The sequence below is a fragment of the Megascapheus bottae genome, chromosome 18 (assembly GCF_031878675.1).
Source record: "Megascapheus bottae isolate mThoBot1 chromosome 18, mThoBot2.hap1, whole genome shotgun sequence".
NCBI classification, from domain to species: Eukaryota; Metazoa; Chordata; class Mammalia; order Rodentia; family Geomyidae; genus Megascapheus; species Megascapheus bottae.
Window position 1 is genome coordinate 27,894,289 of NC_143526.1, and position 23,977 is coordinate 27,918,265.

A 23,977-nucleotide genomic window follows, 5' to 3' on the forward strand; every position below is an offset into this window, starting at 1 on the left:
CCATGGCCTGGCCCAAGCAAGATCTTGAGACAGACTGGGCAGAACCTGGCCCTAGAGCAAGGCCCAGCCACGAATGGCTGGATGGCTTTACTACATTTTACATCTCTTAACCTTTTTTGTTTTTGCTTTTGAGAAGCATGGTGTTCTAGTCATATTCCTGGGCTTCAGAAGGGATATGCCTTTCCTTCTTGCCAGGTTCCTAGCTCCCTAGGCAGGTCCTCAGTGTGGGGCTCTGGGGTCATTTTTCACCTGGAGTGACTGTTGGTGTCATCCTCAGTGTATTTCCCATGCTCCATGTTCCAGACATGTGGTGGGATAGCACTTCCCTGCCCCTTCGTGACTGGGCTGAGAAGTGACACTCTGACGTAGTGTTTGCTTGTCAGGGAGACCTGTGCCTTTGAGATGGAAGCTGCTGCTCCACTGCCCCCCGGGGTGGGGGGACTGGAAGAAAGACAGACACCCCTGCAGCTGCAGGTGTGTACCAGAAATACACGTATCGGGGGCCACAGTGCCTCAGGGGTCACTTGCTGCAGCACGGAACCTCCTTTACTAGTACAAACCTTGCCAAAGCAACAGCAAGGTAAGAGCTGAGAGATAATGTCGAGCTTGTTTTGTCCTTGGAGCCCAAATGCCTACATGGGACAAAGATAGGTTCTGGGACCCAGCAAGGACTAAGCGTGCCATTCATGTGGCCTTAGGTGGGACCGGAGAAGGCAGATTTGGAAAACATTAAGATTATCTAATTTGATCCTCAAACACATATGGAAACTGAGACAGAGAGAGCGGTAGATTCATGGCATGGTCTGGCAAGGAATTCTGGAACAGAACCAGATTCCTAGTTAACACACAAGGACTTGGGACGAGGCAAGAAGCAGATTCTTCATGTGGGGCTCTTCCACACTCTTGTAAGTAGATGCCGTTGGCCCGCTGCCTGGGAAGGCAGGACCAGCAGGCAGAGTCAGAGATCAAGGCCCTAGGCACACCTGAGTAAGAGAGGCTGAGAAAGCTCACCGCCTACCCAACACCCATGCCCTCCTTTCTTACTGTCAGAACTTCAGTACTCCAGCCGATGGGCTCTGTCTCCCAGTCTATGTGCAGCTCTGTATGGCCCTACAGTTCTGTTCTTACTATCCAATGACACTGGGAAGCCCACTGAGGACTTTTTAGTAGGTTTCCTTAGGTGCACAAAGGCCCAGGCTCCTATGTCCAGTGCTCAGCTAACAACCTAGCTTTGCCACTCTTAGCTCTGTGGCCTTGAACCAGGAAGAAGCTGGTCTCTGGGTCTGGGCATTGAAGAGTCAGCCCCAGCAGAGCACACGGCACAAGTGAGCTCCATTTCTGTCATGACCATCCCCCTGCAAGGCAGCTGCAGTGTAGTGACATCTGCCTGGGTTGGGTGGCACAGGCTCCATGCAGAGGGCAGAATGCACACTGGCTGCTTCTTTGCCTAGCAACTGTTCCTGTTCCTCCTCCGCCGCCTCCTCTTCCTCCTTCTTTGCAAGGAGGGGGGCTTGAACTCTGGGCCTGGGCACTGTTTCTGAGCTCTTCAGCTCAAGGCTACCTCCCTACCCCTGAGCCACAGCACCACTTCCCATTTTCTAGTGAGTAATTGGAGATAAGAGTCTCATGGTCTTTAGTGCGTGGGCTGGCTTTGAACTGCAATCCTCAGATCTCAGGCTCCTGAGTAGCTAGGATTACAGGTGTGAGCCACAGCCCCCAGCTTTGTTCTCCCTTCTTATAGGAAGAGTGCCTCCATTTGAACTTGAGCCAGAGGACTGGGTATTAGTCATTGGCAACCAGTGAGATGCAGGAGACCAACATCTGCAGAATCCAGCTGTTTCCTAGGCATTTTCCCTAATTCCTCTAATCCTGGGGACAAACCTGAGAAGCAAGGACACATGGAAATGGCAGCACAGAGAGGTGCAACATGGGATTTGGGACTCACATATGACACCTCAGTTCAACCTTTTTTTTTTTTTCAGTCCTGGGCTTGAGCTCAGGGCCTGAGCACTGTTCTTGGACTTTCTCAAGGCTAGAGCTCTACCACTTGAGCCACAGCACCACTTCCAGCTTTTTTTCCTCTGTCTGTGGTACCAAGGAATCAAACCCCGGTCTTCATGCATGCTAGGCAAGCACTCTACCACTAGGCCAAACTCCCGGCCCCCAACCTTTCTTTTTAAGTCAAAGTGGATATTTACATGTAAAACTGTATTCAACCTTTCAGTTTTTACTGAGTGCCTGTCATGGGGCAGGCACAGTGCAAGGCCACAGAGGTAAGAAGCCCACAGACAAGGCTCTGCCAGGAGAGTGCCTGTTCCAGGTGGTACAGGGATGTCACCTCACAGGCCAGCTCCAGAGAACAGTGGTTGTGTGCAGCATTATGATGAAAGCATTCTACATGGCTTCTGGGCCCCCTGGGAAGTGGTGCAGGTTAGCGTGGGGACTGTTAGGGAGTTGCTAGCTGCCTGTGTTTTAAATCTACTTGTGATATTCTTGCAAATCTTTGACAAAGCAGAAATGTAACCTGGCCAGATCTCAGGTTTCTGTTTTTGTTTGGAAAATATCTGCCATTGCAGATCGAGCTACCAGGTCTTACCCTCAAGGAAGCAAGGATCTCATTGGCAGCCTCTGGTACATAGGAACAACACAAGGTGGTTCTCCAGGCATGGAACCAAACAGTCTGCCAGAGCCGGAGGTGAAAGGCCACAGGGTTGTCATGTCCGCATTCCTGTGATTCATTTCCCGTGCTTGGCTCACAAGCCAGCAGTATTTCTCCCACCAGAAGTATGGGATCTGCCACGCAAGGCTGGTACAATCTGCCCGGGCACATACAGGGACTGTCACATGGGCTGCTGGGCCTGGCACTGAACCCCGATACTTGCCCCACCCTGAGTGGGTGTGCTGTGTCAGATCTCATGGGACTGGCCCAGGACACATGTCCTGGTCCCTCCCCGGGCACCAAGTGTCCAACCAAATCTACCTTCTGGTAGATCCCACCTCCCTCACTATCTAGCGTGGCTTTCATCTGATTTACTGGGATAAGACATAAACATTCGTTTTCAAAATTTAAAAGGCAGTAAGAATGCCATCATTAGTGTATGTGTAGGATAGCCCTTGCCAGAGGGTCTCAATAGTCAATAGCTATGTACACATGACCATAGAAAATAATGCTAATTGAAATGAATACCAAGATACGGAAATGAGGGGGTTGTCATTATTGTTGTTTTGCCAGTCCTGGGCCTTGAACTCAGGTCCTAGGCACTGTCCTTGGGCTTTCTCAAGGCTAGAGCTCTTCCACTTGAACCACAGCACCATTTCTGACTTTTTTCTGTTTATGTGGTACAGAGGAATTGAATCTAGGTCTTCGTGCATGCTAGGCAAGCACTCTACCACTAGGCCAAACTCCTGGCCTTGTGTTTTTAATGTACTGTATGAAGTTCTTTTTTTCTTTTCTTTTTTTTTTTGTTTATTCCTTGTTGTCACTGATTTTGATTGTGGCACCCTTGTCTTGTATATTTGTTTGTCAGGTTTGGGGAGGGAATAAATACACTGATGAAACAAGGACAAAGGGTGACAAAGTGCAACATCAATGCTCAGAAGACACTGGTTTGGAAATTAACTTTATAGCTTTGAGCAGGGAGAGTCAGGATGGGCGAGAGAGTGGGAGAAGAGTGAGGTAGGATAATAACGCTGGACAAGAAATGTTCTTATTACCTTACATATGTAACTGTAACCCTTCTATATCACCTTTACAACAAAATTAAATTAACACCTCACCAGGTGCTGGTGGCTCCTGCCTGTAATCTGAGCTACTCAGGAAGAGGTTGCTGAAGATCATGGTTCAAAGCCAGCCCAAGCAGGAAAGTCCATGAGACTCCTACCTCCCATTAACCACTAGAAAACCGGAAGTGGAGCTGTGGCTCAAAGTGGTAAAGACTAGCCTTGAACAGAAAGGTATAGGGACAGACGATGCCTAGATCCTGAGTTCAAGTCCCATAACCAACAAAAAGAAATGAAAGAGAGAGAGGGAGAGAGGAAGGAAGGAGGAAAGGAAAGAAGGGAGAGAGGAAGGGAGGGAGGGAAGGAAGGAAGGGAGGGAGGGAGGAAGGGAGGGGAGGAAAGGGAAAAAAAAAGAAAAAATCCCTTCCTACCCCAACACAGTCCCCAACACAGTTTCTTAAAGCTCCTTGAGTCTCCTTCCAGGAGACAAGTAAAACATCTTTAAAACAAGAAATATTCAGTTGTGCACAGTGGCTCACACCTGTAATCCTGGCTACTCAGGAGGCTAAGACCTGAGGATCACCGTTCAGAGCCAGCCTAGGCACTAAAGAACATGAGACTCCTACCTCCCATTAACCACTAGAAAACCGGAAGTGGAGCTGTGGCTCAAGGGTAGGGTGGGGGTGGTAGCCTTGAGCTGAAGAGCCCAGGGACAACACCCAGGCCCAGAGTTCAAGCCCATGACCCACACACACACAAAAAAAGTGAATGTTCTTCTTCCTTGCAAAATAGTAGAACTAAAAGAAATCAAAACAGAAACTAACTTTAATACTAAGATGGAACACTTACAAAAGTAAAAACTGAGAATTTCATTGTGGGCTAGCGCAGCGGACAGGGCTTTGCCTAAACATGTGAAGGCACTGGACTCCCTCCCCGCACCACAGAGGGAGGGGGGAAGGAAAGCTCATCCAGAGCTACAGGCTTGGCATGTGGGCACACATCTTCTTAGTGCGTCTGCAGTATATACATTGCTCTGAAAACAAAACACAAGAGCAGACAGTATCGATTTTTCATTATCTCACCAGTATCTCCTCCTCCGTGACGTTAATGGTTTGAGATCATGCACCGGCGATGACTACTTCAGCCAGTTGACAGAGATAGAGAGGCATTTGGCATTTCCACCATTTCCTCACTGGAAGACATCTACAGGAAAGGCTAGGTCCAGTCAATGGCTACTTCTTAAGCGCCAGGTCACCACCTAAGGGTCCTCCTTATCCACTCAGCAAGAAAGGCCTCCCATCTAAATGCAGGTTTCCTTGATAGGCCTAGAAGCCCTTTTCCCACTCACTCAGCAGTCAGCTGGGCATCCTACCTCCTCCTTAGAACCTTAACTAAGGCAGAGGCATCTGGCCGATGTGGTGACTGCCTTGTTTACTCAGCCAGCGGACCTGACCTGGGCCCAACCCAGTCCAAGGTGAGTCAGTTGAACCAAAGGCAGGCACCACCCTTTCCAGGGAAGGAACTTAGCTGGGCCAAGGGCCATCACCACCTCCCAGAGGGAAGCAGACTGTCTTGGCAACCGCTGGAGGACACAGCAGCACCTGGTGTGCAGGTAAGAAAGGCCTGTTCTACAGCTGGTATTGGTTGAAATCTGCTCTTACCCTGTCTTCTCTCCTTGTCTCTACCCTTGTGAGACTGCCCAGTAGTCTCTTTTCAAAGTGCTTCCCTCCAGCAGTGAAGTGTGAACTGGACTCCTTTCTCTCAACCCTGCCCCAGGCCGGGTTTTCTGCAGTACTCCCTGCTTCTATCCTGGCTTCCAGTCTGTTCCCCACACATGAGTGAGGCCTTGTCCCACGAGAGCTGGCTGGCAGCTGCTCCTACGCTGCTCATTGTGAGGTCCTGGGGGTGGAAACCACCTTCTTCCTTAAAATATGGCTATCCAGGGCTAGGAGTTTGGCCTGGTGGTAGAGTGCTTGCCTAGCATTCATGAAGACCCAGGTTCGATTCCTTGGTACCACCTACATAGACAAAAGCTGGAAATGCTGCTATGGTTCAAGTGGTAGAGCTCTAGCCTTGAGAAAGCCCAAGGACAGTGCTCAGGCCCTGAGTTCAGTGCCCAGGACTGGCAAAAAAATATATATACTTATTCATATACATGTATATATGTACACACCCACACACACACACGGCTATCTGCCTGGGTGAAGCCAGAGCTGCGGGCAGACAAAGGGCCATTTCCACAGAGAGCAGGCGCCCAGGCTTCTGTGTTACTTCCTTGTGCCCAAAATGGAGTCTCTGCTTCAGCAGTGAGGGCAAGTGTGTGGGGGACTGGACTGATGTCCTCTCCTTGCTGTGGCCTGGAGACCGCCAGCTGGATGTTGAGAAGGAAAATGAGGAGTCAGGACCTGTCCCCAGCACTGGACATGAGCTTAGAGTGGTCCATTCTGTTAGCACCCAGCTGGGTAACCTGTGTGTGCCACCACCCATCTCCAAACCAGCCAGGGACCAGATGAATGGGGAGGGGGACATGGCTTCCACTATGCCACTCAAAACTCCCCAGTGGCTCCCATGGCACTGGAGGAAATGCCCAAGGCCTTCACCAAGACCCTGAGCCCTACGTGCCCTGGCACTTCTCAGCTTCCCCCACTGTGCCTCCTCTGAACAGCTGGCTGTAGCCAGCAGGCACTCCCACCTCAGGCTAGTGGGAGTGCAACCAGCTGGCTGCCATGCTTTCTTTCCTACCCACCCATTCAGACCTTTTTTCAAACACCCCCATCCTCCCTGGAAGGCTCCTCTGGCCCTCCTGCCATTTTCTGTTTTCCTTCTTTTGCTCCCTTCTCTCCTCAGTGCTCACACCAACTAACAGCTCACCAAGGCATGGCGCTCTACATTAGAAAGCTCCTTCCTCTAGGACCCAGCCTTTAGTCCATACCTCACTCACTGCTGATCCCTAAAACTGTACTTGGACGTAGGGGGACTTGGAAAATATGTGGCCAGTGACTAGCTGTTACTGCCTTTAATGAGGTAGATACTATGCTAAATGTGTTCCATACATCTCTCTTTTGAAAACAATCTGCCATTCCCAGATAACTGGGATGCAAGTCTATTATCTATAGTATAAAAGAAATGACATTCAAAAGGGACAATTCATCTAAGCCCCACTCTAAAGTCCATGTTCCTGCCCTCCCTGGCCTTTGTTCAGCAACATCTGCATTTCTCAAAGCCCACAGCTTTTCCCCGGCAGGCAGCACATCCTAGATGGGGGGTTGGGGGGGGTGGGATGGGATGTACACTGGTGGCCTAGCAACAGCCTCTTCCTTTCAGACTCCGCAGATCCTGGGGCTAATTTGGCCTTCCAGGAGCTGTTCCCCCACCAGACGCACCCACACTGCCCTCCCACACAGCTTCTGAAGGCTGGGTGAGCTGTCCACAGGACAGGCGGGCGTCTCGGCGCTTCAGCTCTTCAGAACAAAGTGTTCTTATTCTAAGTTCAGGTGGGGGCCGAGGACCCCTTTTCAGCTCCGCTCCTCTCCAGGACTGACTGCTGCTTGTTGTGGGTGTTGTCACTGCTCAGATGGAACAGTTATAGAAGCTCGGTGACAGAGCTCTGCAGAGTGCTGTGGAAGGGAAGCTTGCTGGGGAGAGCTTGTGAGATGGATGCTTTTCTTTCAGGAGCTAATTCATCACAGGAAGCCATTAGCACAGAACTGAGTAAATTCTTCCATTATCACGCTGTAGGAGCCCTGCAGACTTTCCACCTTCTCCCTTGTGAGGCCAGTGTTGTTTTTCAAAGGTATTGCTACTACCCAGTTCTAAATACAAGATGGAATGGGTGGCATGATCATATCTAGGTTTTTAAGTTTTCTCTTCTACTTTCCCTTTCCTTTAAGAAACAGTAACTTTAAAAAAAAGAGAGAAAGAAAAGAAACAGTAACTTAATACCCACTGTGGGCCAGAGCTGTGCTCTATGCTGACACTCATGAGTGAGTGGCATTGTGACCAGTGAGGATAATGGCAAATATATCATAGTGGAACTGCAAACCCCCAAAATGTGGGAAGAATTGCTGTTTTGTTGTTGTTGTTGCGGGGGTGGGGGTGCAGGCCAATTGTGGGTTTTGGGCTAAGGGCCTGAATGCTGTTCTTTAGCTGTGTGTGTTCTGGGTCTTGGACTTAAGTGCCTGGGAGTTGTCCCTGCGGTTTTTTGTTTGCTTGTTTGTTTTTTGCTCAAGTCTAGTGCTCTACTCCTTGAGCCACAGCTCCACTTTCTTTGGTGCTTAAGAGAGGAAAAGTCTGACTTTCTTTCCCAGACTGGCTTTGAATTGCAATCCTGACATCTCAGCTGCCTGTGTAGCTAGAGTTATAAGAGTGAGACTGGCACTCAACTTTATTCCTTAGCTTTTTTGGCTCAAGGCTAGTGTGCTACCATTTTGAGACGCAGCTCCACTTCTAGCTTTATGTGTATTCTTCAGGGGGCTTTAAACTCAAGGCCTGGAATTTTTTTTTTTTCCCCTCAAGGCTAGTGCTCTACCACTTCCACTTCCAGTTTTTAAGTAGTTAATTCAAGATAAGAGTCTTCTAAACTTTCCTGTCCTGGGCTGACTTGGAACACTGAACCTCAGATCTCAGCCTCTTTAGGTGACACTAGTATAAGTACCTAGTGAAGTTAGTGTTTAGGAGTATTTCTGGAATGATGTGGTGAAATGGGTGAATACACGAGATATTCTGGTCCAGATCAAAAAGGTTTGGCCATCCTTGGAGGGTGTATGCGTGTGTCAGTGTGGGATGAATCAGGAGGGGAGTAAGGATGACATTTAGGACAGAGAGGACAGCACCTGTCCTCTCTGGCAGCATGAGGTAGCAGGCTGAGTGTTCAGATCAGCAAGTCGTGTGGAATGAATGAAATGCGTGGTGAGTGAGTGAAGTAAAATGTGAGGTGTTACCAGGCTCAGTCATGAAGTCTGCGATGCCACTGAAGTTTGAGGTTCATCCTGGTAAGAAGAGCCGAGGTGGCATCAAAAGGAGAGAGGCAAGCGCCGAGGTGAGGTGCCACATTTATGGCTCAATCCCCTGGGTGGATGGGGTGTGGCTGTAGTGAAGGGGCAGTGCAGCTGGAGGAAACTCGGGATAATCTTCTAGAGGTAAAGAAATACCCAAGAGAGGTGGACTCTTGAGGGCTGGCCTCCCCGTGCCTGCAATGGCCCATTTCATTCAAATGGGGGGTAAATTTCCCATCCTTCACCGGCAGTCAAGATCTTTTGGGCTTCCCATTGAAGACATCGTTTCCCAGTCCTTTATCCTTCACCCCATAGACCCAGTCGCCATATTCCCATGTCACGGGCAGTGTGGGTCTGATTTCACAGTGGGAAATAACCTGCCCCGCCGAGCTCCCCTTCTTGGACAGCAGGACTGTGATCTACGTGGGGGGCGGGGGTGGGGGCGGGGGTGGTGGAGAGGAGGGGGTGCTGGTGGCTCACGCCTGCAATGCCAGCTGCTCAGGAGGCTGAGATCCGAGCTTCAGAGTTCCAAGCCAACCTGGGCAGTAAGGCCCATGAGACGCTTTATCGCCAATTACCCACCAACGATCTCCAGTGAACTACCAACCAGCCAGAAGTAGGGCGGTGGCTCAAGTGACAGGGCACCAGGCCCGAGCGAAAAGGAGCCCAAGGACAGCGCCCCGGCCCTGGCCGGACTCGCGGGGGGAGGAGGGAGACAGGGCGGGAGCTTGCCGTGGGGAGGCCACACAGGGTCCCGAAGACGCCTGGGACCAACGCGGGGCGGGGCGGGGAGCCCCTCTTCTCAGGACCCGCAGCGATGAGCGGCGGGTGGGGGGCCGCGCACCCCCTTCTCCCTCCTTCAGCCTCAGCACCCAGACGCTCAACCGCGCCTGCGCCACCCATAGGCGGCGCCCGGAGGCCCAAGGGGGCAGGAGCGAGTGATCCGGGGCGGGGGGAGGAAGGAAGGCGGGAGTCTGGCCTCATTCCGCTGCTTTACGTGCAGAACGCTTGAAGCTAGATGGAGTCTGGCCACCCACCTAGCCAAGCCGAGCCGCCCGACCGCGAGGAGGCCGCCATTGTCAGGATCGCTGCCCCGGGGCATCCTGGGAGCCTGTGGGCTGCGGCCGCGGGGGAAGCCAGCGCACATTCTGGAGTGCGCATGCGCCCTTGTCGCTGCTGCTGTGTGCCTAGGGAGGAAGGTGTCTCTGCGCAGGCGCAGGCGCTGTAGCCCAGCAAGCAGGTGAGGTGGCTGTGGTTTGCTGTCAAATGGCTGGCTGAGGCCGGGCGTAGACCCGCGCTCAGGGTCGCCCCAGTGCACGCAGTATGTGCCTGATTGCTTCCATTTCTCCAAGCCAGCCCTTGAGGCAGAGGGAAGGGGCTCCCTGTGGGTAAAAGTGAAATCAAAGTCAGGTGTGGTGGTACACACCTGTAATCCTTGTTTTTGAGAAGCACGGGCAAGAGGATCCTGAGTTCGAATCCAGTCTGGGCCACATGATGAGACTCTGTCTGAAAACAAAAAAACCCAAATTAATAGTCTACCTTGTCTATAAAAGAGAAATGTGGAGTGACCGCAGTCTATAATAAAAAAGACTATGCCTTACCCTCGTGAAAGCTGGGTAGATTTCAGCTGCTCTGTGCCCGAACTTAGGAGTGTAGGTGTAATAGGAGGCACAATTCAACCGAACTTTGCCAACTGTTTACATTTGGCCTCTGAGTCAAAGGGTGCATATATTAGTCTATGAACACCAAGTCACTGCGACAGCTCCAGGTGATGGTAGACCTGGGTGGGGGAGCTGTTGTGACTCGCCTACGATGGGCAGGTCTGCAGTGATTTTCTGAAATCATGAAGAAAACAAAATGTCACCTCCCTTTGTTGACCTAGGTACGTGTATTTCTGCCGAGCAGCATGTATAAAAGCCAGGAAAGCTTTGTTATGCTTGTATAGAACATATGGAGCAGGGATTTTTTTTATGTGGTGGGGGGGGGCAGGACAGCTGAAAGTTATAGGGGACAATTAGAACCGTACTTCCTGTTCAAGAAGTCCATATCTAAATGCTGGCACCACTGCTCTATCTGGTGGAAAAAAAACACCCACACAGATTCCCAGTCTGTTCCTTGGAAGTCTACTCATTCATTCACACCACAGCTTTGGCCAGTTAAATGTGCTTGGCATTGCCCTGTGAACAGAAATAAGGTGTTGAAGTGGACTTAGTTAGCTCTTGCCCCTATGAAGTAGGGTGCAATGTGAGAAAATACCCAGTTGTGAATCATATAATCTGATAAATGGTTGACATTCAGTACAGTACAGGCCAGGTCTGAATACACAAGAAAAACCATCCTGCTGGACAGGAGTTACCTGGCCTGGCAATGCCAACCAGAGGAGTAGTATCTGATCCGGACCATTGAGGGAGATACAGAGAAGTGAACCATGTCCAGCAGAGGGACCAGTGTGATTAAAACACCGCTGGCAGATACTGATGAATGAACTGCTGGGTAACTAGGGGTGACACTTTCTTGTTGGCAGGAAGCCACTCTTCATTATATGATCAACTATTACAAGGCAGGGAAGACAGGCTTCCTGACACTCCTCCAGCAGAGAACCCGGCTCACAGGACCCACAGGTGTGGAAAGGGAGCCAGTTTAAAGCAGTGCCTTGGAAATGGGTCTCTAATCCTGAGCTCTCCCAGAAGGCAGCTGCTCAGGGCTTCAGAGTTAGAAAATGGCAGGCCAAGGTGGCTTCTTAGGTTCCTGTCGGCTGTTATTGCATGAGCCTGGTGGCCGGGCATGTCTTGGTAGATGGTAATGGCTGAGTACTGTGCCAAATTTAACAACAGCAACAAAAAAGTCCCTAAGTGGTACAGTGAAGGAAAGTCCCCAGGTAAAGAGGTCACTTCTTCCTACTGGCCTAAGGAGGTCAGAACTAGACTCCCTCCCTTGGAGATCCCTGGCTCTGGATCACCACAAAGGTCAGCCTGGACAAGGATCTGGAACTTGCTGCCATAAGGAACCAAGCAGGCAATGTAAATCAGTGAAAGTCTGGCTGGATATTTGAAAAGTCAAATGTGGCCCCATGTGATTTCTGCCATCTCCTTGCCTTTTTTTTTGGTAGAAGTTAAAAATGAAGAATCTTATATTCCCCATTTTTTTGGGGGGGGCCAGTCATGGGGTTTGAACTCAGGGCCTGAGTGGGGTCCCTGAGCTCTTTTGCTCAGGCTAACTCTCTGCCAATTTGAGCCACAGCTCCAAATCCTTATTCCCCAATTTTTAAATGGTGGCACCGTTTCAGATTTAAAGAATGCAATGAGCATGGGAGAAGCTCGTGACGCCTGTTTGAGCTTCTGGTCCTTGCTTTCCTCCTAGGGAGCTGGGTAGTCTTAGGAGATCAAAGTGTGGCTTGATGAGGCTGCAAGTGGAAGTCTAGGCCAACTGCTTGAAGTCGGCCAGTATTATTGCCTTGTCCCTATGCTCGGGGTTGGCTCGCCTACAGCCAATGAGAGCTGTCAGTTTCTGCCCCTCAGGGACTCCCAGTGTAATGAGGCTTGGGCCAAGTAGAGGAAACTGCAGAGATAGTGAATAATAAAGAAGGGGCAAGGATAGGAGGTGAGGGATACAGGGAGCACAAATCACAGCAAGCTTCCTGCAAGAAGGAGCCTCTGACCTGGAACTTGAGAACTATTGGAGTTAGCTAGGCAAAGGGCTAGAGGTGGGAGAAAATAACCATTTTCAAATATCTGAAAGTAGCTCGTTGTGACTGGAACTAAAAGTGGGGGCTGAGAGAAGGATAAGTGGCAGGAGAGCCAGGCTGTGCTTGTATAGAAGTGTCCCTAGGGGTCTAGTCACCTAGGTGTGCCGGGGTGTGACAGACCATGTAGAGTGGTGGGAGCTGGGTGTGGGTACCCACCTGGGATCCCAGCTACAGAGGGAACCAACTACTCTGAGTCCAGCAAAACTCTGTCTCAAAAACTAAAAGCAAGTTGGGCACTAGTGGTTTAACACCTGTCATCCTAGCTACTCAACAGGCTGAGACCTTAGCATCAAGGTTCAAAACTGATGCATGGATAGCTTCATTGTCTGCAGGTCCCCAGGGAGGTTCCCAGAAGAACCCAACCCAGAAAGGGGATTGGACTCATATCACCCCTGCTCCTGCCCACTTGCCAGCCTCTGCCACCAGCAGGCATTCCTTGGTTACATGCACCTGTCATATGTGGGCACATGTGTCACAGGATAGTGGCCTCTGACCTTTCAGAGGCCAGCCCTGAGCCTGTCCCAGAGGGCAAGGCCCCAGGTGGCAGAACACTGACCTCTCTGTCTGGAAAGGCTGTCCAACTGGAGCTAAGAGTGAATAGGAGATAGAGCAGGGGCATCTAGCTGGAATGGATTGTCCCCACAACTGGCAGGACATATGAGAGCCAAGGGCCAGTGGGTAAAGGGAAAGAAGCCTGAAAGAAGTCAAAGAAGGATAAAAGGGAGGGAGGGAAAGAGGGAAAGAGGGAGTTATTCAGCAGGCAACAATTGGAACCTGTCTGGGCATCTTTCTTGGAGGTTCTATTAGTTCCTTCCTGGAATGATTAGAAAGCATTAGTAAGCTGAGCACTGGTGGCTCTTAGGAGGCTGAGATCTGAGGATCTTGGTTCCAGGTCAGCCTGGGCAGAAAAGTCTGTGAGACTCTTATCTCCATTTAACTACCAAAAAGCTGAAAGTGCCACTGCGGCTCAAAGTGGCAGAGCTCAGGAACAGTGGCCAGGTCCAGAGTCCAATCCCCATGACTGACCAAAAAGAAAGAATGCATTAGTAACATTTCACAGCACCCCTCTGCCTGCAGGTCCTCCTCCCTGTGAAGCAGCACTGTGAATTTAAATGTGCAGCTTGGTGGGGTTTGTGGTGCTGGAGCTACAGCTCAGGGCTTCCTTCCATTGTAGGCCAGTGTTCCATCAGGAGCTTGCTCCGCCCTGCACACAGGATTTCACACGTGTCCATGGATCTTCATTTCAGCTAAGATCAAGAGTTGTTCTGGAAGTATACAGTGGATCTTATATTCACAGGGTGGGTGGAAGGTGGGATGGGAGGATTCCAGTGTCTTGCTGCCTGTCTTGTTTATGAAGTCCTGATCCACTTGGGGAGAAGCTGTGCGGGCACCCCGTTACCCCTGCTGGTTGGATTTGGGGCTTGCATGATCTGACTTTTAACACAGGGTAAGGGAAGGTGGGGCCTGTGACCCTGCCCTTCTGGCCAGACTGTGGCCCCTGCAGCCCAGAAGCTGTGTACTTTGGCATGTATCAACCTCAAGCATGGGGACCAAGCAGACAGACTGTAAATCCCAGCTCTTTATCTCTAACGTGCTGCCCCTCATGCTGCCCCTCATGCATCTGAAAGTGCCCTGGGTACAAGTGGCAGGAGGTGGAGCCTCATCTCTCCTAACCCTCTGAATTCTGCAGGGCATTTTGAGGAGCAGCCATGTCTACCCTGTACCCATCTCTGGAGGACCTGAAGGTAGACCGGGCGATTCAGGTAAGCCAGTAGGCCGGGGAGCTGTATTGCCTGGCAGTAGCCTTGGGGTCACTGCAGGCTAGGGGAGACTCTGCCTGGTGGATGTTGGGGATAGGGACCCTTGGCAGTTTCAGAGTCACCTGGCATGCCCATCCCTGCCCTGGCACCTTCTTTACAACATCACCCCCACAGACAGACCCCACACCCCAGGACCAGCTTGAGCAAACAGCACAAGAGCAGCATGCCCAGGGCTTGAGTTCAAGCCCCAGGATGACACACACGAGTGCGTGAGCGCACACACACAGACACAGACACACACACACACACACACACACACACACGATACTTTTTAGTTGACATAGGGTAACTATGTGTATTCATGGGATGCAGTGTAACATTTCAGTGCATTTATCATCAAGATGACTGGCATATCCATCACCTAGTTATTGATTCATTCATTGATTCATTGATTCATTGATTCATTTAATGTATTTGGTGCTTGAACTCAGGGCCTGGAAACTGTCCCTTAGTGTTTTTGTGCAAGGCTGGTGCTCTACCATTTGAACTACAATTCTCCTCTGGCTCCCCACCTCCCGCCTGGTTAATTAGAGATAATAGTCTCCTGGACAGTCCTGCTTGGGCTGTGAATCTCAATCCTCAGCTTCTTGAGTAGCTAGGGTTATACAAGCATGAGTCACTGGCACCTGGCTATTATTTCTTTTTACTGAGAATGTTCAGAAGCCTCACTGTTAGCCATTTTGAAATATTCAATTATTTATTGACAGCCACAGTTATCATCCTGCACAACCAAACATAAGGAGCTACCACTCCTCTCCATATATATATATATATATATATATATATATAGCCCCACCACTATCCTCTCCATACTCCCCCTCCCCACTAGCCCCTCACTACCATTTCTCTAGTTTTTAGGGTTTTTTTGGTCTGAGACCAGGACTTTAACTCAGTATCTGACACTTTCACTCACTGGCTGAGCCGTGCCTCCCAACACCCAATATCTTCTATTAATTAAAAAAAAAAAAACACTTCTTTAAGAACAGCATATATTTCCCGGGTGTTGTGACTCACGCCTATAATCCTAGCTACTCAAGTGGCTGAGATCTGAGGATCCAGAAAATGGGAAGTGGGGCTTGGCTCAAGGGTAGGATGATAGCCTTGAGCCGAAGAGCTCAGGGACAGTGCCCGGGCCAAGCTCAAGCCCCATAACCCACAGGTTAAAAAAAAAGAAAGAAAACATATATTCGTTAATGAATGCAGAGGGGTTTCATCGTGATATGTCCACACATGCACTGAAGGTGCTTTGATGTCAGCTGCAGCTAACCGGCCATCCTTACCCTTTCCCAGGCCCAGGCCAGAGCCTCACCCAGGACGCCGGCCCTGCCAGCCCCAGTCCCAGAGGCAGCCGCCTCTCCTCCAGGTGAGCAAGCCTGCCACACTGGCTACCCCATGACACCCTGCTGTGTCCAGCAGTGCTGGAAGGGACTTCGGATCTCCCTCTCGCAGGGCTGGGGTGTCCCTGTGTGCCCTGATCTGAGGACTTACTCTGTCATCACTGCTGCCCACCCAGCACCTGCAACTTTGTGGACTCACCAGAACCCTTTGAAGGGACACTGGGAAAAGCAGCTCAGTGAGGCAGTAATGGCTTAATTTGGGGGCACGTGGCCCCAGGCTCCCTATGTTACATGCAACATGCTGGCTGAGGATGGGCCCCCAGTAACATCTTTCTTCTTCCTCCCCATTAGTTTTGTACCCAAATCTGGCGGAACTGGAGAACTATATGGGTCTTTCCCTCTCCAGCCAAGAAGTCCAGCAGAACCTGCCTCCGACTGCAGAAGGAGACAGCGTAGGTACCCGCCACTGCCAGCCTGGTGGACCCTGGATGTCCTGTTGCGCGTCCCCTTGTTGGTCTCTTGTTGGTTAGGATTTCACATGCCATATCTCCTCCCCTTTGATCTGTGGTTCCAGGCTGCTGGCCTGATCCAGCTGGACCACGTGCTGTCAGACTCCTTCAGTCTAAGTCATCTCAGCTCTCTACCCTGCCCCTGACGGGGATTAGAGGCGGGCACCACCCTGCCTTGTAGTTCAATTTGAGGAAAGTTAACAGATATTTTAACTGTTTTTTTCCAACAAATAGATACAGAAGAAATGTTTTAGATCTTCTTTGTTATGGTTTATCATCCTTTTATCTATTTTGATCATATAATTTTTATATACCAATTTTGTACCAAATTATATCCCCTTCCTTTTTAGTGATTATAAATGGTATGTGTTTTTATTTTATTTTATTTAAAATTTTTTTTGTGGTCATGGGGCTTGAAGTCAGAGCCTGGGTGCTATCCATTAGCTATTTTTCTCAAGACTAGTGCTCTATCACTTTAAGACACAACCCCACTTCCAGTTTTCTGATGGTTAATTTGAGATAAGAATCTCATGGACTTTCCTACCGGGACTGGTTTTGAACCACTATCCTCAGATCTCAGCCTCTTGAATAGCTAGGCTTACAGGTATGAGCCACCAGTATCCAGCTGGTATGTGTTTTTAATGTCAGTTCTTTGGTAGTATTTAGAGACACATTTGTTATTGGATTTTTTTTGAGATGGAGTCTGTTGCCCAAGCTGGCCTCAAACTCCCAAGTTCAAGTGACCTTCCTGCCTCTGCCTCCCGAGTAGCGGGGACTATAGACAGATACCCCTGGGTGTAGAACCATTGCTGACCTTTCATCCTATGACCTTGGAGAGCTCATTTATTAGATCTAGAAATCTCTTTGTAGACTCCTTAAGATTTTTTTTTTGTGTGTGGGTCATGGGGCTTGAACTCCTTGGCCTGAGGTCTGTCCCTGAGCTCTTAAGCTCAAGACTACCACCCTACCTTTGAGCCAAGCCCCACTTCCCATTTATTTTTTAGAAGTTAATTGGAGATAGGAGTCTCAGGTCCTTTTGTGCCTGAGCTGGCTTTGAATTGCATGCTCAGATATCAGCCTCCTGAGTAGCTAGGATTACAGGTGTGAGCCACCATGCCCAGCTCTTTTTTTTTTTTTTTTGTCATGAGACTTGAACTCTGGGCCTGGGTACTGTCCTTGAGCTCTTCAGTTCAAGGCAACCACCCTACTCCTTGAGCCATAGCGCCAATTCCAGGTTTCTGGTTGTTAATTGGATATATGAATCTTATGCTATTTTAAGTGCCCAGGCTGACTTTGAACCGGGATCCTCAGATCTCAGCCTCCTGAGCAGCTAGGATTACAGGAGATTTTCTACAGTACCACTACTCACTTACAAATAGGGAGGACAGCGTATTTTTTTCTTTTCTGTCCACATGCTTTTGTTTTGTTTTCTTGCCTTATTGCTTTGGTTAGATCTTCTAATCTTGTGTTTAACAGGAAAGTGAGCATAGACATCTTGTTCTGAATCTGATGAGGGAACCTTTGTTAACTTTTACATATTGGATTAAACGTTTTTCCATGACAACAATTGGATCAAGCAATCCCTCCTTTTATCCCCCTCTCCCATTGATCATTATTTACTGTGAAATCATGTTTCTATTGTAAAGTGATCTCTTCTTGATGCTAGCCCTCCCCCCAGCTTTTTTTTTTGGTCACAGTAAGTTCTTGTTGGTAACCCTGCCTCCCTTTTTCTTCCTATTTCAGGGGAGTGGACTTTGTTGCCCTCTAGTGGCCTCATGAAGTCAAATCCCCTGGCAGCTCCTTTTGTGCTTTTCAGCAGAGAAATGTGTTGTCCTCAGGGACTGTCACATCCCACGTTGCCCATCTGTACTCACACCCCAGGGACTCCTGATGCATAGCTGCAGGGGCCTGGCTCATTTGTTCCCTGGTGTCCACAGATGGCAGTCTGTGGCCCCTGGTCTGGACAGTTGGTGGCACCTATGTCTGGGAACAACCTGGGCCTGCGTCGTGCAGAGATCAAGCCTGGGGTGCGTGAGATCCACCTGTGCAAGGATGAGCGGGGCAAGACTGGGCTGCGGCTGCGAGCCATTGACAAGGTAGGCCTGGAGGAGTCCTTTCAAGGGGCCTGGGTGTCATTAGTGCTGGACGGCACCCGCTACATCCAATGCTTGGAGGGCTCCTGGTGTTGGGTCACCATAACCCAGCAGGCTAGGACAGGCAGTGCAGCAGGCGCCTCCTTTCCAGGGGCTGATGGCCTCTGTCCACAGAGTGGGCCTCATAATCCTGAGGCCTCAGGCTGCAAACACCCTGCACCTGCCTCTCCTGGGCTCCTGTCACCCAGAATCGTCTCGTCCTTGTGCCCCAGCACCCAAGTTTCCTGAGACTTTATTTGTGTGCCAGTCCCAGGACTTGAACTCAGGGCCTGAGTTCTGTCCCTGAGCTTTTCTGCTCAAGGTTAGCACACTACTACTTGAGCCACAATTCCACTTCTGTTTTGGTGGTTAATTGGAGATAAGCGTCTCATGGACGTTCCTGCCTGGATTGGCTTCGAATCTGGATCCTCAGATCCCAACCTCTTGAGTAATGTGTGAGTCGTCACCAGCCGCAGGCTTTCCAGGGACTTTATAGACAGTAGCAGCCAAGAAAGCCTTTGTGACAGGGGGTGCAGTAGAGTGGCGGAGGGAGGGGCCGCCTGACTGGTGCTGAAATTCTGCCCTTGTGTCGTCTAGTAAGTTTCCTCCCCAAGAAAAACACTGAAGCACTGGGCTAGCCCTGCACAACGAGAGTCCTGCTGCCCCACAGGTCGGGTGGGGGAGGTTGGTTGTGATCTGAGCTCACCAGTCAAGGGTGCTTATTCAGGGACCGTGCCTTCCCTAGGGGCTTTTTGTTCAGCTGGTCCAGGCCAACACCCCGGCCTCCCTGGTGGGCCTACGCTTTGGGGACCAGGTCCTGCAGATCGACGGGTGTGACTGCGCTGGCTGGAGCACAGACAAAGCCCACCGAGCGATGAAGAAGGCATCGGCCGAAAAGATTGTCATGGTGGTTCGGGACAGGTGAGTGGCTGGGGCCCGGAGTCCTCTCTGCCCAGGTTCAGTCACACTCTAAGGCCAAGCTCACTGTCCCTCTCTTCCAGGCCATTCCAGAGGACAGTTACCATGCACAAAGACAGCTTGGGCCACGTTGGCTTCGTCCTCAGGAAGGGAAAGGTGGCATCGGTGGTCAAGGGCAGTTCTGCAGCCTGTAACGGGCTGCTGACCAACCACTATGTGTGTGAGGTGAACGGGCAGAACGTCATCGGGCTAAAGGTAGGTGGAGGCCACGCACTGCCCCAGACGTCAGGCGCGTGGAGAGGGCTGCGGCGGGATGGCGCCTGTCTGCACAGCTTGCACGGGCTTTGCACCCCCCCACCCCAGCCACAGCTGCCCCACCCTCAGGTTTTAATAGGACCAAGTGTCCCTCGCTCCCTCACTAACAGGGGGACAGAAGGAGGGTGGGGCTCCTGCAGGTAGCCACTGGCTTACTGAGGGTGTATTTCCAGTTGTCCACTCACCCTGCTCACTGAGAGGGTTTCTTTTAGAAACCTTGTTCTTTGTTCAAGGTAAATTTTATTGTTTTTTAATTTCTGTGGGTCTGCGAGGCTTGAACTCAAGGCCTGGGTGCTGTCTCTGAGCTTTTTCCGCAAGGCTACCACCACTTGGAGCTACAGTGCCACTTCTGGTTTTCTGGTGGTTTATTAGAGATAAGAGTCTCATGGACTTTCCTGCCCAGACTGGCTTTGAACTTCAATTCTCCACAGCCTCCTGAGTAGCTAGGATTACAGGTGTGAGCCACCAGTGCCTTTCTCATGAATTTTATCTTGACAAGTCCTGGCAGCCATGCTGTTGATATGGAATGGTTAGGGTATCTTTCAGGACAGTGAAAGTCGTGTGGTTTTGGTCTTGACCAAGTGAGAGTGGTCTTATTTATTTTGGTGGTACTGAGGTTTAAGGTCAGACTTCACACCCACTTGGCTTGTTGCTTGCTCAGCTGGCATTTCTACCACTTGAGCCACACCTCTCGACATGCGCTTTTGCTGGTTATTTTGGAGATGGAATCTACTGAACTTTTCTGGTCTGGAATCATGTTTGTCTGATTGCACCTTCCAGGGTAACTAGGTTTCTAGGTGGGAACCATCAGTGCCTGGGGTGAGTGGCTTTATTCTGACTTGTTGCCACTTGGACTGAGACCAGTTCTTTTCTTTTTTTCTTTGGTCCTGGTTCTAGTGCTTGAATCACGGGGCTTGGGGGCTTTTTTGCTGGTTAAATAGAGAGAAGGCTTTCACAGATTTTGAACTGCAATCCTCTAACCTCAGTATCCTGAGCAGCTAGAATAAAAGGTCTCTCAGAGCGATTCCTAATCTCGGCTATGGGGTGGCATGGGAGTCCTTCTCCTGTGGCTGCAGCTTCAGTCATGTGGGGCAAGGCTTCCCCAGCAGATGTGGCTGGGTGGCTGCAAATCACTCCATAACTGCCACGAACCATTCCTGCCACGAACCATTCCTGCCACATGCTTCATAGTCCCCCCTCCCCCTTGCCCCTCCCTCTCCCCCTTCCTTAGAAGCTGGTCTTGGTAGTTCATGACCATTGTGACCAGAAAGTTCTTCCTGTGATCTATCTAAGCTGGTCCTTTCTGCTGCCTCCTTGCTCTTTCACCGACTGTCCAAAGGAAAACTCACTAGACTTTAAATGTTGACTGCAGCAACACCAATTGTGAGCATTGGGAGTGCTGGGATGTCAGTGAATCTGTCCTTTCAAGGGAACACATTCTGCTGCTGTGATTCTGTCATCATATGGATGGCTCAAGATACCATCATGAACTAACCGGCTGTTCTACCCAGAGTAGAACGGACAAAGCTTGTCCCTTGACTGAGAGGCTCAGATAGCTGTGCTTCTTGAGGCCATTTCCCTTCCAAAGCGCATTTATGTCCTCTCTGTGGCCATCGCTAGTCCTGTCTCCCATATGTAAGATAAGGACACTCAGATTACAACTACATGTAAAGGGCAGTAGGCCTCGAGAAGGCCAGAGTTCTGGCCACAGCAGGCTTTGCTGGGAGACTTTTAGATTCTTTCACAATCTAAATGACTTCTTCAGGCTTCCTCTTTCCCAGTCAATGTGCTGTTGTTGTTGGGCATGGAGCTTGAACTTGGGCCCTGGATGCTGTCCCTGAACTCTTTTTCTCAAGTCTAGTGCTCTACCACTTTGAGCCACACTGCCACTTCTGGTTTTCTGGTGGTTAACTGGAGATAAGAGTCTCACGAGCTTTCCTCTCCAGGCTGGCTTTGAACCATGATCCTCAGATCTCAGACTCCCGAGTAGCTAGGATTACAAGCGTCAGCCACCTGCTCTAAACTCTTCAAGATGTATTCGAGGAAGACTATGTGGCTGGCTCGGTGGGTGCTTGTTATTCTATGTATCTTGAGGCAGAACCCAGTGTGATGGCGCCAGGGAGGTGGTGGTGCTATGGACCAGGCCACACAGTTGACCTTGAGCGGGGTGTGTGTTATGCTTCTGCACTCGGAGATCCTCAAGCAGGGGCCATGTGTTCTGATGGCCCCAGATCCCTGGGCAGCCTGGCCTCTCTAGGTAGTTGTTCGTGGTGTTGATGAGCAGCGAGCAGGCTGACCGGGGGCCCCTAGCCCTCAATGCAACCATGCACTCACCTTCTTTCCAGGACAAAAAAGTCACAGAGATTCTGGCCACAGCCGGAGACGTCATCACGCTGACCATCATTCCCACCGTGATCTATGAGCACATGGTGAAAAAGTAAGACTGCACCCCCACGCCTCCTTCCCTTCCTCCCAGTGTCTCGGCACCCACCTGCCCCTCCCCTCAGCCTCACCCCTGCACCCAAGGTGGACTCTAGTGACTTCTTAGAAGTAAGGGGTGCAGATAACCCCCTGGGTTGCATGTGCTCGGATGGAGTGGGGAAAAGCAGGGAGAAGGGCAGCGTGTGTCAAGCCACTCTCTCTGTCCCTCCACCTAGGTTGTCACCAACACTGCTCCACCACACCATGGACCATTCCATCCCAGATGTCTGAGGCCACAGGAGGACAGTTCGGGTCTTCCTCCACCTTGGAGGGAAGGGTAGCTGTCCTCAGATGACAGGACGCAGCCGGCCTGCTGCCTGAGATCCAGAGTTTGAAGTGGGAGGCAGAGGTGTTCCAGGCAGATGGAATGAGTCTGTCCTTGGAGCCTTGGCATTCCAGCTGGGCCCAGGCAAGGGCAGGGTCCCCAGGCAGCCTATTCTCTGTGCTGTTTAAATGCAGGGCATGTAGGCGGGCCTGCCCAACACTTGAGTCCCTTTCAAAATTGTCTCTACCAGGGAAAGCAGCTACAGGATGTGAGAGAGGAGAAGTATGTTGTTCGTAAGAATGTGTACTTTTTCCTTTTATCCCTCTTCAGCACAGACTCCTCATAAGATTATACAGCTGGAAACCTTTACTGCCTTTTGAATAAAGAGCTTAAATATCCCCTTCCCAAAGCTATTGAAAAGGTCTAGAATTCTCAATCCCATGACATGCAGTAGAGCTGCCTTCCTCACTTGGCTTTGGTGCTAGGCCTGGGGCTGGGAACTCAAGACCTGGGTCCCGTCCCTGTGCTTCCTTTGCTCAAGGCTAGCACTCTACTACTCGAGCCACCTCTCCATTTCCTTCTATTTGGCAATTCATTGGAGATAAGAATTTCCCGCCCGGGCTGGCTTTTGATCCTCAGATCCCAGTCTCCTGTGCAGCTAGGCTTCCGGGTGTGGGTCACTGGTACCTAGCGTTCTTTTCTTTTGAACAGTGGTGAGAGAGGCCAAGGCCTTTCCTAAGCTACCTCTGGGAGTGGTGGCGTGGAGGGGTCCATCGCAACTCATCACATGACATGCCTACCAGTCTGCACAGAGGTGATGTGTGGGAGGCCGTGGGAAGGACAGGTAGAGGGAGCATTGGGGTTTTTTCTTTGGGGGGGGGGGTCTCCTGAATGATTGATCCTGGCTGCAACACTGACCTGAGAAGCTAGTTCACAGCCTGTAAGGAAGGACTGCAGTGTCCTTACAGTGCCCGGCAGGATCTGACACTGGTGTGCGTGGGGTTCCTCTAGGGAGGTAGAGAGGGTTCTAGGCTACATGCCTGACGTACATGGATAGTAGTTTCCCAGCCTCATGTAGCAGAGCCTGGTGGGACCGAACCAGCACCCAGGCTGTCCCTTCCCTCTGTCCTGGGCAAGGATGATATGAGTTCCTCCCCTTCACCCCTCACTCCAACTTAGAAAAAAAAATGACACTGTACAAAGAGACGAGCACAAAGGCTGAGGGGGCTTTGCTGTGTGTTCATGCTTTAATTCAGAGCTGTCTGCTGCAGGTACAACTCTGTGTGAATGAAAGGACAAAGGAGATGAGAGTCAAGACCCCTTCCCTTCCCCCCTCCCCACATACCCTGAATTCTCAGTTGAGGGGATGGTGGCCTAATGTGAGTGTGCTGTGACCCATGTGCACGGTCTCCTAGGTTGGAGAGGGAGTTGTGAGAGGCCCTTAGGAGGCTTTGAATGCAATCCCACCCTCTGTCTGCCCCAAAGTGTTGTCAGATGCCCTGTGCTAGGGGTGACTGGGAAGGTATTTCAGTGAAAAGCTTAGTTACCTCTTCAGGAGACACTGGTCATAAACTCTACTCAAGGCCAGCTCTCTATACAGAAGCTGAGCTCCGCCCCCGAGTCCTGTCTCAGTCTGGGTGAGAGGGGCAGGAGGATCACTCGTCCTGGCCTCAGAACTAAGTCAGAGCCACTCCGGCTACTGAGCTCCAAGGGACCAGTCGTTGAGACGGATGTCTCAGGA

General features: G+C 50.7%; 1 protein-coding gene across 2 annotated transcripts; it reads left to right on the plus strand.

Annotated features, from left to right (window-relative positions):
- The first annotated feature begins 5,307 nt into the window (after nucleotides 1-5,307).
- Nucleotides 5,308-22,629, plus strand: Sdcbp2 (syndecan binding protein 2). 2 transcript variants are annotated; one of them, XM_090352099.1, is made up of 9 exons: nucleotides 5,308-5,332; nucleotides 14,150-14,222; nucleotides 15,570-15,642; nucleotides 15,968-16,068; nucleotides 18,063-18,221; nucleotides 19,003-19,178; nucleotides 19,259-19,430; nucleotides 21,836-21,927; nucleotides 22,148-22,629. In XM_090352099.1, the coding sequence occupies exons 2-9, from the start codon at nucleotides 14,169-14,171 to the stop codon at nucleotides 22,200-22,202; spliced, it is 882 nt and encodes a 293-aa protein (XP_090208225.1). In that variant the 5' UTR covers nucleotides 5,308-5,332; nucleotides 14,150-14,168; the 3' UTR covers nucleotides 22,203-22,629. The 2 variants fall into 2 exon arrangements, with proteins under 2 accessions (XP_090208225.1, XP_090208224.1); XM_090352098.1 differs by lacking the exon at nucleotides 5,308-5,332 and adding an exon at nucleotides 9,727-9,954.
- The last annotated feature ends 1,348 nt before the right edge of the window (nucleotides 22,630-23,977 follow it).

Bases quoted from the DNA above. Each gene is read 5' to 3' on its own strand.
- Sdcbp2 (XM_090352099.1), top strand. From the start codon at position 14,169: ATGTCTACCCTGTACCCATCTCTGGAGGACCTGAAGGTAGACCGGGCG. The intron at 14,223-15,569 runs GTAAGCCAGTAG...ACCCTTTCCCAG, and splicing joins AGGTAGACCGGGCGATTCAG to GCCCAGGCCAGAGCCTCACC. The intron at 16,069-18,062 runs GTAGGTACCCGC...TGGTGTCCACAG, and splicing joins CGACTGCAGAAGGAGACAGC to ATGGCAGTCTGTGGCCCCTG.